Below are 14,856 nucleotides of genomic sequence, written 5' to 3' on the forward strand. Positions count from 1 at the left end.
GTTTGTTTCAATTGTAGCTCTAAAGCAATAAATGGTAAAAATATTTTTCTAAGATACTTGCATTTAGGTTTCTTGCACAATGTTTAATGCCCTCTTAAGATATTTTACATATTAATATAAAAAATTATGCAGTGATACATCGTAAATTCTGAAAATGTTCTTTCATTATTAAAATGCAATACTGTATTTTAGCACTAATAGTTGATCTGAAATCTGCAATATTTCTTCTTGCACTAGATCTCTCTTGATCCTGGATGACATTTGGGATTCCTGGGTATTAAAAGCCTTTGATAATCAATGTCAGGTTCTTATCACCAGCAGGGACAGGAGTGTAACAGATGCTGTGGCTGGTAAGGAACAGTTTCCTCTCCTGCACTACAGATTGTGTGTGTATATGTATGCAGTTTGTTCTTGTGAACTTTTAAAGAATCTGATAGGATCTACGTCTATCAACTTGTGCACAAGTGACAAAGTTTTAGAATTCTGCTCTGTAAGACTTTATGCTCTTTGTGAAATAAATGTTGTATGTTATCCTGAAAGATACTTGTCTATGTTGAAGACTGCAATGATTCTCAACAGGATAAATTAACCTCTGTGGCACTGCTGCTGTTAGACTGATTTTCTCTATGCTATTAAGCAGTCACTGCTACGACATGCCCATAATGCATTTGTAATTGTTATAGTCTGTTTTTTTTTGTCTCTCTAATGCAAACTTGGTTCTGATAAGTAGAATTTATACTCTTCTCAGTACTAAGCATATAAAATACTATGCAAAAAATCACGAGCCAGGTCTTTCACTCCAGATTTTGTTTGGAAAATACTCTCAATTTCCATAGGATTTTTTACATTCTTTTAATTTTTTTCCATGTTTCTATGTCTAGGCCATAAATATGAGGTTCATGTGGAAAGTGGACTAGCACACGAGAAAGGACTGGAGATTTTATCTTTATTTGTGAATATGAAAGTATCAGAACTACCAGAACAAGCTAACTGCCTTGTAAGGGAATGCAAAGGTACACTTGCTGCTATTTAACGTACCATTTACCACTGAATGTATGGAGTTTTTTTCTAGGTTTTGGCTTACAGATAGAGGAGAGGGAACATTCCTTAATGCTGTACACCTTAAGTAAAACACAAGTGTTTGTTAAATGCTTTTTTTTTTTTTAAGCTAAATAGAAGTGTCTGTGTTGATTTTTGAGTATTCTTCAGCATGTCTTCTCCCTGCCCCCCTGTTACACTTACATTCTCTGAGTTTGCAGATGTCTACATGGGTGACATGTTTTGTTTGTCCTCCACACCTCAAGAATTTAATAAATTTATAGGAAAAATTACCAGATTTATTCAATGACTTGACTAAACTATTGGATTGTGTTCCTTGAAAACCTCTAAGATTAAATTAATCTTTTCCTTCAGGTTCTCCTCTTGTGATATCCTTGATAGGTGCATTGTTACGAGACTTCCCTAGTCGTTGGGAATACTATCTCAAACAGCTGCAGAATAAGCAGTTTAAAAGAATAAGAAAATCTTCTTCTTATGATTATGAAGCTCTTGATGAAGCGATGTCCATAAGTGTTGAGCAACTGAATGACAATTGTAAAGACTACTATAAAGACCTCTCTATCCTCCCAAAAGATGTTAGAGTGCCTACTAAGGTAATACCAGCAATGCAGAAATCTCATCATTTTTAATGAGATACGAACTATAACTTTAAAGAATTCATAAAATTTATAATTGTTGTGTGTAACTTATGCTATATGTAACTTACTAGTAATTGCTAGATTGGGTAGGTCAGGTCTATTATTGTATCATTGCTTTTATTGTCAGTAGTGAAAATAAAAAATTGTAACTGAATAAATGTATTCATAATGTTAATTTAATGTACATTCCATATATAGGTCTTTAATTAGATTGTAATTGAGCTCTCTGAAGGCTTAAAAACTGTCATGTGAAATTTTTCTTCTTTAAGAAAAAGGTACGATCACCATAAATCAGCACAAATAGACAAAAGATGGGATAACTTGTATTATCTGCCCTGTAATTTGGTATGGAAGAATTGGTAACTTATTGAATTTATTACCATTTGTAATATGTCTATATTTGTTAGCATGTGTTTTGTTGTCAGTTAATTGGTAGCCTTTTATGTTATTCGTACAAGTCATATTACCTCTTAGTTCTGATTCTTTTATGTCTTAATATGCTTTTTTAGGTTCTCTGTATTCTTTGGGATATGGAAACTGAAGAAGTTGAAGATATACTACAGGAATTTGTTAACAAATCGCTGTTGTTCTGTGATCGTAATGGGAAGTCATTCCATTATTATTTACATGATCTTCAACTTGACTTTCTTACAGAGAAGAATCGCAACCAGCTTCAGGTAGGGTATTGAGTAATCTATTTACTTTTAACTTTACTCTCTGTAGCTTGGCACTCTTCAGAAAATGTTCCTTTGTTAAATGGTATCCAGAGTAGCTTCATAGAATAGGTTCACAGTGCAGTTAAACTTAATGCTGACTATAAAAACATTTATTTTCAACTTGAAACTGTGGACTGATTTCATGATAGTTCCATTTGGAGATAAGAAACTAAACCGAGAGAAGACTCTATATCCATTATTTCTCTGTCAAAGATGTTTCTAGCAGGAGACGGAATGTTCCACTGATGATTCCAAAGGCATGAAGACCCTACCAGAATAGGAACTTTCTTCTTTAATACACAGAAGTGCTTTTTACTCATTTGTTTCAATTTAAGGCAATACTTGCAGGGAGAGGACCTCTAAGATGGGCACAATAAATTTATCAGTTCTGAAGGACAGGGCAGAAAGAGTAGATATGAAGAAGAGGCAAGTTTTTAGAGGCAAGTCTTTAGACTTGCTTTATATATGTAAGGGTCTCTTTTTTTTTTTTTTTTTTTTTTTGTTGGCTACCCACATTTAATGTTGAAGAGTGATTTGATAGCTGTTCTCAACCTAAGAAGGAAGGTTAACAGCTTACTTTTCTGTCTTTTAATATCCAGAGAATGTTTCTGGAGAAGTCTTAAGCAGTAAATTAGGTTAAGTGTACAGTGTTGGAAGGTAAGCTTTTCTTATTTCATTTGTTGACGTATTATGATTCATAAATAATAATATTATTATTCCTCAGTACTATATACAATATAATATTAATAATAATTCCTCAATACTAAAACCAATCCATACCTTGATATAGTCTTAACGGAAAGTGTGTTTTGACTCACATTGCAGGAGCTACATAAAAACATAGTAAATCAGTACAAGAAATATTACAAACTTAATATGCCAGTTCCATCTCAAGAGGATTGCATGTACTGGTATAACTTTCTGGCATATCACATGGCTGGTGCTAACATGCAGAAGGTGAGTTCTGACTAGAGTCCTCCCTTCTTGACCCACCCTTACCCCTGCTTTTCCCCCCAGGCTTTTTCCCACTTGCACCTCTCTTCTCCCAGGCTTTGTGCAGACAGGTAAACACTCAACATAGAGTCCTTTAGGGGCTCCACTGATAATCCCTGTCTGTTATGAAAACTACTTTATTTCTGCCCTTTGTGTTTTGTCTTTTCAACCAGTTCTTGAGAAGATTTATTTTGTGTCACAATAGCTTGTGTTTTTCTTTTCCTTTTGAAGAAACTTTGATAAGAAATCTTCTCTAAACCTTTTAGAAGACTCAGGTTTGCTTTATTGTATGATAATACAAGTAAATTGATTTCTTCAGAGAATTTGATTAGATTAGTTACATTTTTCTACAGAAGTCTTCTTAGTTTTGTCCTGTTATGTCATAATGATTTGTGTGTAAAAGTTCATTCTCTATATTACTAGATTTCAATAGCCACAAAAAATCCAGCAAGAGTTAGATGAGTAAACCTCTTTTTCTTAGGATTGCATTGGTGCCTTTAAAAAAATGCTGTAATTTTTGCCACCTACTGTTCTTTAGGTACTGAGCTAGCATGAGATGCAAATCATGCAGGAAGATTAACACTTCAGTAGTTTCACTTGAATGTCTTTAGAATTCTTGTCTTAAATAGCATTTGGTCCTGGTTGACAATTGCTTTATTTCACACTCAAAGCTTTTCAGTTGAAATTCTTTTGAGATGGTTCATCTGACTCATCATATAAAATACACTTTGTGTACTTATATCTTATAGGAACCTTCATAATTGATGTGGGCTACAAATCTAGGTTTTTTGGATCATACTTATTTCATTATCTCAGTCTCTTTAATTTCAATGTATTGGGAAAATGTTTTTATTATTAGCCTTTCTACATTTTGTAGAATTAGCTTCTCAGAGTTCTTTAGCCTGTCTCATTATGGCTGTATGCTTCCCAGAGTTTACACTCTTTATATTACTTATTTCTCCTTATTTAGACATGATTTCTATTTGTTGGAAGGGTAATAAAGATGGGGAGGTATTCTTTTTTTGTTTAACCATGATAATCTTTTAATCCTTGCAGTATTCACTGATTTTAAATTGGAATATACTTTGAGCCTGTGCAGTGTTGTCTCTAAGCAGTTTTTCTGATCCCAGCAAGTATGTTTTTTTTTTTTAACGAGAAGGGCTTTTTTAAGTACGTTAATAGCAAGAGGAGGTCTAAAGAAAACATTGGGCCGATACTTGTTGAAGATGGCCATCTGACTAACAGGGACGAAGAAAAAGTGGAAGCATTCAATGCTTTTTTGTCTCAGTCTTTAATAATACTGACAGACCTTGGGCTGCCTAGTCCCCTGAGTCAGAGGACTATGAGTGTGGGAAGTGACTTTGCATTTGTGGACACTGAAATTGTAAGGGGCCAGCTGTATCAGCTGAATGTTCACAAGTCCATGGGGCCTGATGACATTCTTCCCAGAGTACTGAAGGAACTAGCAGATGGGTAGGACCCTTGATCATAAACTGAAGGTCTTGGGAGTCTGGGGAGATCCCTGCTGACTGGAAGCTGGTCAATGTTATTCCAATTTACAAGAAGAAAGGAAAGATCCAGGGAACTACAGACCTGTTAGTCTAACTTAAGTTCCTGGAAAAACTATGGAGAAGATAACACTGGGTGCTATTGAAAGGCATTTAAAGAGTAATGCAATCATCAGGCACAGTCAACATGGGTTCATAAAAGGAAAATCCTGTTTAACTAATTTGGTATCCTTCTATGATAAGGTCACCCACCTAGTGGGTGAAGGGAAAGCAGTGGATGTAGTTTTTCTGGATTTTAGTAAGACTTTTAATACTGTCCCTCACAGCATCCTTCTGGACAAGTTGTCCAGCTGTGGGTGAGCAGGTTCATAGTGTGCTGGGTGAAGAACTGGCTGAAGGGCAGAGCTCAAAGGGTTGTAGCAAATGGGTCTATATCTGGCTGGTGATCGGTCACTGGCAGTGTTCCTCAAGGTTCAATTCTAGGGCCAGTTCTGTTCGATACATTTATCAATGATCTGGAGGCAGGAGTTGAATGCACCGTTAGCAAGTTTGCTGATGATACCAAACTGGAAGGTGCTGTTCACTCTCTTGAGGGACAAGAGGCCTTGCAGGGGGATCTAGATAGATTGGCGCATTGGGCAATGATTAATGGGATGAAATTTAACAAGTCCAAATGCCAGATTCTGCACTTAGGACAGAGTAACGCCAGGCACAAATAGAAATTGGGAGAGGAGTGGCTGGAGAGCAGCCCTGCAGAAAAGGATCTGGGGGTGCTACTCAACAGCAGGCTCCGTATGAGCCAGCTGTGTACCTTGGCAGCCCAGAGGGCAAACCACATCTTGGGGTACTGTATTCAGCACTGGTGCGGCCTCACCTTGAGTACTGTGTGCAGTTCTGGGCCTCACAATTTAAGAAAGATGTGAAGGTCCTTGAATGCATCTAGAGGAGGGCAACAAAGGTGGTGACAGGGCTGGAAGGAATGTCCTCTGAGGAGTGGCTAAGGACTTTGGGTTTGTCTGGAGAAAAGGAGGCTGAGGGGTGACCTCATGGCTCTCTACAGCTTCATGAGCAGGGAAATTGGTAAAGGAGGTGCTGATCTCTTCTCCCTGATATCTAGTGATAGGATGTGTGGGAATGGTGCAAAGCTGCACCAGGGGAGGTTTAGACTGGACCTTAGGAAGCATTTCTTCACCGAGAGGATGGTCAAACACTGGAACAGGCTTCCTAGAGAGGTGGTCGATGCCCCAAGCCTATCAGTGTTTAAGAGGCATTTGGACAATGCCCTTAATAACATGCTTTAGCTTTTGGTCGGCTCTGAAGTGGTCAGGCAGTTGGACTAGATGATCGTTGTAGGGTCCTTCCAACTGAAATAGTCTATTCTATTCTAATAATTCTGTTTGCAGTTTCTGATTGCCTTTTAAGTAGCTTTCTCATTTTTAAGTTAAATGCAACTATAGCAGATTTTTTGCTTTCATTCAAATTCAGCATCTGTTAGGAAGAACTACAGATCACTACTAGCAGAGTGATCTTTGCCGGGACTGGACTAGAAGAAGCTTTTTCAGACTTGTATCTTAAACCAGGTCTTGTGTGTTACAAAAGTCAAGATCTGCTTTGTACCCCCATCCCTTGTCTAACTAGCAGTATCAAAGAGCAATCCTTTGCATTAAAACAAGCAGCTTAGCCTTCTATACCCAGAATTTTCATACCTGATCAAGTAAGATGCAGGAAATGGGAAATTGCCTAAGTTTTTAACTGGAGGCAATTGTACTGAAGCATATTCAATACCTAATGTATTTCCTGTGCTTTCCTTTTTCCCCTTAAGTAGATTTTGTTGTGGAACTCATGCTCTGAACTTAAATTTGTATTTCTTGTAGGAACTCCGTGATCTTATGTTTTCTCTAGATTGGATTAAAGCTAAAACAGAATTGGTAGGGCCCGCTCATCTGATTCATGAATATGTAGAATATAGTTCAATCCTGGATCAAAAGGTATGATACTAAAAGGTAAATGATTGGTCTGTTCCAAATATATTTTTCCATGTTTAATTGCATTTTGTTGACTGTATGCATATATGGGAGATACATAGAAAGCTTAAAAAAACTAAAACAGAAAAACAGTTCTCTTCTCCAAGTTAAAGTTTAACTTAGAAAAAATAAAGAAAACTTAGTTGGCAAGTTTAGTTTTAGTTGTAACTTCAGTGTGTGCCCAAGTAATTGACCATGGAACTTGGTAACAAATGTGGACAACAATAACTAATGGTGGGTACATACGGTACTCTGCTTTTGAGGAGGAGTGGAATTTTGTTGGCCAGTTGGAATAGTCTTTCTGATATTTCACATGGACTGCTTATTGAGTAAATCACTGTTGCCAATAGTCTTTATTTGAAAAATAAGGATAATATGCGTTCCTGAATAGGATAATGAAATATTTCAGTCTATCATATGTACTTGCTAATAGAACTAAATAGAAAAGTAGACCTAAGTGCTTCTGTGAGAATATTAGCTGTATAGAAAATTAAAAAAGCAAAGGGCACTTAGGAAATAAATCCACTTTCCGTGTTATCAAATATTATCTGCTCTGTACATAGGATAGCACAGTACGCGAGAACTTCCAGGAATTTCTGTCTTTAAATGGGCACCTTCTTGGACGGCAGCCGTTTCCTGACATTATACAACTGGGTCTTTGCCAGCCAGAGACATCAGAGGTGTATCAACAGGCCAAGCTACGTGCTCAAAGAGAAACAGGAGCATTTTATTTGGAATGGATGTAAGTAGCTGCAGTGTATCTGCTGTTATGCTGATCCCTCGATCCAAGAAAATAATTTAATGTACAACTAAATACAATGTATGTCTAATATAAGGACCTTTTTAAGAACTGAAGTATTTTTTCTGGGGAAAGAAAGTGAAATAGTTTTCAGGAGCTTGTGGGAGGAGGAGAACTCTGGATATTTAAGGCCACAAATTAGTAATAATTACATAGAAATAAATAGAGGAATATATTTACTTCTCTACTCAGTGATTGTTCCTTTTAAATAACTGTGCAAAGAAGAAAATAAGGTACTTTGAAACTTCTCTAAATATATTTTTTTAACAAAGTTAGAATTGTAGTGCAAGTATTGGGTATGTTACAGTATGTTTTTAGGTTTTCTAGTAAAATGTATGCTTTAAAAAGGAGAGCATTTGTGTTAACTTGCAAAGTTTTTGAAAGTAGTGAGATGGGAAATACTAAAAGGCTTTGTAATCTCTACTCAATCTTGAAATTTCTCCTATTTAAATAATTTTTTTATGTTTTCATATTTTTGGAAATTGTCTAAGGAAAAAGTATACATATCTAAACATTTTTCCAGCATAGTCCAGTAGTCATCTGACCATGTAACTGTCTCTGTTAGCCTATTCTGTTTGATGTTTCTGTTCTGATATCTGCAGTACTTGGTGGTTAGAAAACAGAATGACTCTGTCAGGTAATTATGGTAATAACCAGGCAGGTTAATCCAGGCATACTTGAATTCAAGTCTTCTCTTCGGATATTTGGTTATTTCGTTTTGCATAGCTAGCAGAATTCTAAAAAAAAAACCGCTTGGAAGTTGCACAGTTCAAGAGTCAGTCTCGAGGTAGTTCAGGGCTTTCACCTTGAATGTGGGAGACATGCTGAAGAACATGACTGAAATCAGTAGAACAGAGACTGATGTTTTTGTCTCCCATTCTAAAGGAAGGTTCTAAAAAATGGTTTGTAGGATATGTAGGTGAATACACTGCTCTCTTGACCAGCAATTTTAGCTTTATTAAAACATAAAAAAAAAAAGTTGGCTTAGATGAGTCAGTATTTTGCAGTGAAAAATTGTTTTCATTCTAAAGCACAGCTACTTTGTTTGAGATGTTTTCCCCATTATTTAAATGCTAAGCCTGAAGACTGAAACTGTTACTGATAAAAACTTGAAGTACATTGATTCGTTTTGACTCTAGAAAACAATTAATCTTGTAACAATCTATTCATCACCAAAAATCATCTTATTACAGTGACAGCTTTCTGTATTAAGATCTGGCTAAACAGAATTAGTAGCAATCATAAGCATCCTAAGTTTTTGTTAAAGTGAGGCAAGAGTCATCTAAGAGGTGTTAGATTCTATACTTAATCCCTGATTGAAATGCATTGATAGTCCTAGGTTTTATTTAAAATTCTAATGATAAGAATTGAGTCATTGCTGTGAAAATTAAGTAAATGTACTAAAATGTAAACAAATTTAGAAATGTTTTTGAGAAAGCTTGAAAAGGAACTTTCAAGAGAACAAGAATTCCTGGGAAGAAATTTGTATTTGGAAATAGCGCATATCAGATAATTATATGTCATTAGGAAGGCTGTGTCTTGCAGTGCAACAGCTTTGCCCATAAAGTAGCACGTTAATTTCTCATGCACATATTGTGTTTCTCAATCTCTAAGCTGTAACTATTGGAGGGCCATAAAAACTCTCAGTAAATGTTGGAATTTGTGTTTCCCTTATTACTTCAGCATACAGGCTGAGAGGTAAGGTATAGTGGGTTGGTTGGTGTGTCTATTATAAAGCTTGCTGCTCAAGATGTGTGAAAAAGTGTTCTCTTTTTTGTAGAGGTTTTTGAATAACAAAAAGGCACTAGGAAATCCTACTCATCTAAAATCAACTGTCTTTACCCTGTAGAAATAAAAAATCCTTGAAAAACCTCTACCGTCTGGTTGTTTGTCCACATAGAGATGCAGTTTACCATGCCTGCTTTTCTAAGGATAGACAAAGAATAGCATCATGTGGAGCTGATAGAACACTTCAGGTAAGATGCCTCTGCACGAGTGAAAAGAGATGCTGTGTACCATTTTGATAACACTTGTTAACAGTCCTGTCGCTTTTCTTATGCTATTGTGTGGAGATATTAGGGATCTAGAATGTATTGGAGACATATGATTGAAAAGGATGTATTACATAAACATCAAGTTGCATGTTTAAAATAGTAAGCATTATCTTTTGGTTCGAAAGCTAAACTGTGTGATTTCAGGGTTTATACCCTCACCACTGTAATATGTGAACATGAGATGCCTTTTAATGATGTGGAAAAGCTCACAGCCTAAGTAATACACCCTCACATATTTAATATTTGCTTGCAAAAAGGTTATTTCCAGTCACTGTAGACCACCTACAGAACTGAGAAACAGTAAGACGTTTTAGTTATAGCTTCACTATTTCCATGGGATGGTAGTGAACATTATGCTACTTCGGTGCTTAGTTAGTAAATTGTCTTGTGCAAAGGAAATAAATCTGGGGAGAAAAATGAACCCCTGAAGTTGAGGGCAGTATGAGATTGGAAACGGGCCCAAAGTGCTTAGGAAGTCGATTAGGGGAGACAGAGAGGAAAGTGACTAATGTAAATTTGCCAGCAGTCTGCCTGGAGGGGAGCCAGCCAGCTCTCAAGAAAACTAGCAATCAGCCAGCCAGTAACCTGGTAAAGTATCCATATTCCAGACAGCCAAAGGTAAGGGAAAAGAACAACTTTTCTGCAAGCCTTTGGTATTGTTTGGATGCTTGATAAGTTGAGTACTAAAGTAATAATATTAGTGGTGCTTAGTTGCTGTTCATTTGGCTACTTAATGTGATGTTATTTTGGTTTTATTTATTTATTTTGTTTGCTGGCTTCTACAATGTTATGATCATGGCATCCACTTAAGGAGATGTCTCGTGGATGTACTCGTTGTATGCTGTGCTGAAGCTGCTGTGCTGGGCTTCTGTACTTAATGGCCTCATTATTGAGACTGCAGATTGCTTATTTTTCTCTTCATTTTCTACCCAAAAAAGTAACGTCTATGGACTGCGATTGCATTTAAACTAAACTTTTGTTGAAGAAGTAATAGGAAAATTAGCAATAATCCATTTTTCATTGTTTAACTCCGAGCTTATTCATGTTTTTCCTAACAGTGGCATGGGGATAAAACTAAGCTTTCCAGTTTTCGAGGCTACTTCTACTGTTTCTGTAAAATAAAAAAATGATTGCTAGATTAAGAACAGATTTTAAGCAGAATTTACTGTAAATGTAGATTTCCTGTTACTTCAGTATTTATGTTCTTATTTGAACTAATACCAACCATTTCATTGTCATTCATATTCCCATTCAATGAAAAAGTAAAGGAAAAAACAGTGACTTCACAATTGTAGTGTCCTGAACGCTGCTGTAAAGAACACCTTGTGATTTTGTTTTAATGATTAAGAATACGTAACCTAAGGAGGAAAGGGAGACCTGATTTCCCCACCCCCCCATTTTGAAGTTAAATCACAGAATTTTGGGAAATTGATTAATATGTGACACTTTTCCCCAACTGTCCTTTTATTGCCTATGACTAGCTCAAGACTGAGACTTGTGTCATTCTGTACAACTTTCCACTACTTCTTGTTTTTTCCCCAAATCATCAATTGCTGCTGAAATTCTTACTGTCCACAGAAGGAAATCATATATATATATAAAAAAATATAAATAGATATATCTAAAAACCTTGGATTTGTCGTTTTAAGAATAGTTTAGATTTTGTTAATAGATACAATGTTGTGCAGTGACTATTAAAAAATGCTGAGAAAGGACATGGATTTAGACTTAAAGAGCAAGGGTAGAAAAAGTCATTAATGAAACACATATTGCATGCAGAAATCTTTTTTTAAAATCAGTTTTCACTGTTTCTCTCCCTAACAATTTCTATAATGCTTACAAAATTGAAGCTCAAAGTAAATATTTTTATAATTTCCCTGAAACTATAAATGCTTTCAAAAGCAAACCAATTTTATGAAGAGCTCATATAAAGAGAGCTGTTTGAGAGAAAACAAACTTCTATTGTGTTTTTAAATTGTATGCAAGTTATAAGATTTTATTGTTTGTTGTTTTAGGTGTTTAAAGCAGAAAGTGGAGAGAGAGTCCTGGAGATAAGTGCCCATGATGATGAAATACTTTGTTGCGCCTTCTCTGCAGATGGTGAATTTGTAGCAACTTGTTCAGCTGATAAAAAAGTGAAGGTAAGGAAATGGAGAGAAGCCAAATTTTTTTTTAAATTAATAATTTTAATTTCAGTTTTATCCAACCCAGGCAGAGCAGATTCTTAAGACTAAAATTTTTTTTAACTGTCTTAAATCTTATGTGGATACTTCACTACTTAACAGACAAACAGAAGAGCCCCGCTTGTTACGTAACATAAAAGATGCTTAATGTTGACATCATACTTGGAGAATTACCACTTATTTTACTTGTATTATCAGATGATTCTTTTTAAGTAGAACATAATATCTGAGTCAAATCCTAACCATAACATGAGGTGAATGTATCCATAACTCTTTTTTAATTTTTTTTTCTGTTACATGTTAATTATTTGGAATTTTTAATTCCTCGGTATTGTAGCAAAACCTTGATGAAATTCCAGTATTTATCAGATTCTAATCTGAATTGCGGCCTTTCCCCTCATAACTTCTTGTTTCTAAATGTACATATATATGCTTTCCCTTTATCTTCAAAACATTTTTGAGGTTATTAAGAATGTTTTAGGGCTTTATCTGTATTTCAGCATAATTTTACAGGTTTTTTTAAATGAAGTGCTTTAAATATATTTAAAAGTCTTTTTCGTCCTTCAATTCTGTCTAGATCTGGAATTCAAGAACAGGCCAGCGTAGGTGTGTCTATGAAGAACACTCAGAGCAGGTGAATTGCTGCCAGTTCAGTAACAGAAGTGGTCAGTATCTTTTAGCCACCTGCTCAAGTGACACTTTCATCAAAGTAAGTGGAAAAGGTTGAGATTATTCTCATGTGGCTTATCATAACAGGATAATTGTTGATGTATATATACATTTAAATACTATAAATGAAGGTTTCTTAATGAGCCTTCTAGAAGAGATAGCAACAGATGAAGAGTACTGACTACAGCTCTGTAATCGGATTTCAACAAGGCAGAACAGAAGGAGTGTTTATACTCAGCAAAGGAGAATGGGCAAGTCCTCTATTGGTAGGGCATGAAGGCGAGGGCTTTGGCAAGACTTTTAGAGGATGGGATGGGAATAGGAAAGTATGAGAGTGAAATACCTGATTAAAAACAGCATAAGAAAAACTAAAGCAGAAATTTAGGATTGAAAGCATTAATAATATAAAAAACTGGATGCTGAAAGATTAAAGAAAAAAAAAGCATTATGGAAGTGTAGCAGGTACATTTTTTTGATTAAATTTATTGGGCATAGTAAAGAAATGAAAGTGGAAGCCAACAAAATAATGGTAATCAAAGCAAGAGGTTTGTCGGGTTAACCAGCCGGCACTGTTCAGACTGAGAGGCAGTATGTATACACAGAAAGAGCAGAAACTGGCCAGCTGAAGTCTGCATCTGAGGGAAGGGGGAAAACAGAAGAATCAAGTAAGACCTAGACTGTGGCAAATGAGAGTGCAATTTCACAGTACAACTAAGTAAATCATATCGTTAACTGGCACTGAAGATGATGGTCCTACTGCCCTGGCTGTATATTCTTCCCTTTGTTGCAGTGCATGTGCTGATCTCATTCTGCAGTGTTATGGTTCAAGGAACTAACTCAGCAAAAACCTCTGTTTGGTGGGATTTGTTTTCTGCTTGTTTAGTTCCCTGTACTGGCTCAATTGCTCAGTTCCAGCTCAAGAGAACTGTTGGGAGTAGACAGTGAGTAGTGAGATTGTTAGTCAGGGGCAACAGCTGTCTCTTCCAGCTGTAGCTAGCAGGATGTGAGGTGTTTTAATTGTAATGTGAAGTCTTATCTGAAGAGTTCTTGCAAGAGCTTGTGTTTGTGTAAACTGGAGGTAAAATACAGTTACGATCTGATGTCAAGGTGGAAAGAACAGGCTTTTGTGATGACCTCGTGGATGTCTCAGGAGATGCATTTGCTGTCTGAGACTGACATCTTGGAACAGGTAGATTTGCAAGGGACTTGTTTAAAATGACCATTTTTATACTGTAATGCGGTTAAGATTTTAGACAGGGACGCTTTCGTAACTAATGGATAATGGAACTGAAGTATGTGCAATAATCAAAAGGGCATGATTTTTTTTTTCAGAGAACACCATATAAGTGGCTGTTCTTGTTTTGAGCTTTCACATGAACACTTAAAATACATGATTTTTTTTTATAGGAGAAAGGGAAGAAATTTGGAAATGGAGAAAGGAAGTGTGGGCTACAGGCTTGAAAAACAGTGTGTGTGAGAGGGGTGGGGAGGAGGAGCCCTAAACAAAAAAACATATGGAATGTTTTTTTAACTTTGTTAGTATGGATGTGGCAAGGATGATGTTCGGACTGTCCAAGGCTAACGTGAGAGATTTCATTTTTGTTATTATGTTGAAGCTACGTAATTCTGAACTTCAAAGTTAAAAGGGAAAGAGACAAGAGGAAGCTTCTTCCTCAGTCTGAGGAAACTTTCGGTAACTTTGTGCTGTTCAAAGGTCTTCTCTGCATTGTACAGAAAGTTTAACTATTTCTATGTAATTCTGATGTTAATAGTTTTCAGGCACATTAGCATATGGAGATAAATTGTGGGGTAGCCCAGGGCATAGCATCAAGTCAATGAGCATGTAGGTAAAACTAAGGAAAAAAAAATTGAGGTTTTTGTTGCCAGTGCTTGATTTTGAGAAGAACATGAACAATCTGTCTTTGAATAATTCATGAATACAGTGATATTTGTGTTTATTTCTCATGCAGCTTTGGGACTTGAACAAAAAGTATTCTAGAAATACGATGATGGGTCACGTAAATTCTGTCAATCACTGTAGATTTTCACCAAATGATGAATATGTTGCTAGCTGCTCAACAGATGGAACAGTAAAGGTACACAGTGTATTTTTAAATCAACTGTTTGTTTTGATGGATTTTTTTTTTTATAAAATGCAGAATATGTATAAGAAAACTCTGTGTCTGTATGGTCAGCTTTAATGAATTAAATCC

The 14,856-nt window shown here is 36.0% G+C and overlaps 1 protein-coding gene across 4 annotated transcripts in view; it reads left to right on the plus strand.

Moving 5' to 3' along the window:
- Positions 1-14,856, plus strand: part of APAF1 (apoptotic peptidase activating factor 1) — a 37,367-nt gene that overhangs the window by 8,833 nt on the left and 13,678 nt on the right. For 3 of the 4 annotated variants that reach the window (XM_068400449.1, XM_068400450.1, XM_068400451.1), the window contains 11 exons: positions 238-350; positions 882-1,013; positions 1,414-1,652; positions 2,207-2,374; positions 3,239-3,370; positions 6,789-6,902; positions 7,502-7,680; positions 9,587-9,713; positions 11,807-11,932; positions 12,552-12,683; positions 14,614-14,739. In XM_068400449.1, the coding sequence (XP_068256550.1) occupies positions 238-350; positions 882-1,013; positions 1,414-1,652; positions 2,207-2,374; positions 3,239-3,370; positions 6,789-6,902; positions 7,502-7,680; positions 9,587-9,713; positions 11,807-11,932; positions 12,552-12,683; positions 14,614-14,739 (1,588 nt within the window). Of the gene's footprint in view, positions 1-237; positions 351-881; positions 1,014-1,413; positions 1,653-2,206; positions 2,375-3,238; positions 3,371-6,788; positions 6,903-7,501; positions 7,681-9,586; positions 9,714-10,317; positions 10,410-11,806; positions 11,933-12,551; positions 12,684-14,613; positions 14,740-14,856 lie in introns of those variants that run through there. The other variant, XM_068400453.1, reaches the window with a different exon arrangement.

Source organism: Nyctibius grandis, chromosome 5 (assembly GCF_013368605.1).
Source record: "Nyctibius grandis isolate bNycGra1 chromosome 5, bNycGra1.pri, whole genome shotgun sequence".
In the NCBI taxonomy this organism is placed as follows: domain Eukaryota; kingdom Metazoa; phylum Chordata; class Aves; order Nyctibiiformes; family Nyctibiidae; genus Nyctibius; species Nyctibius grandis.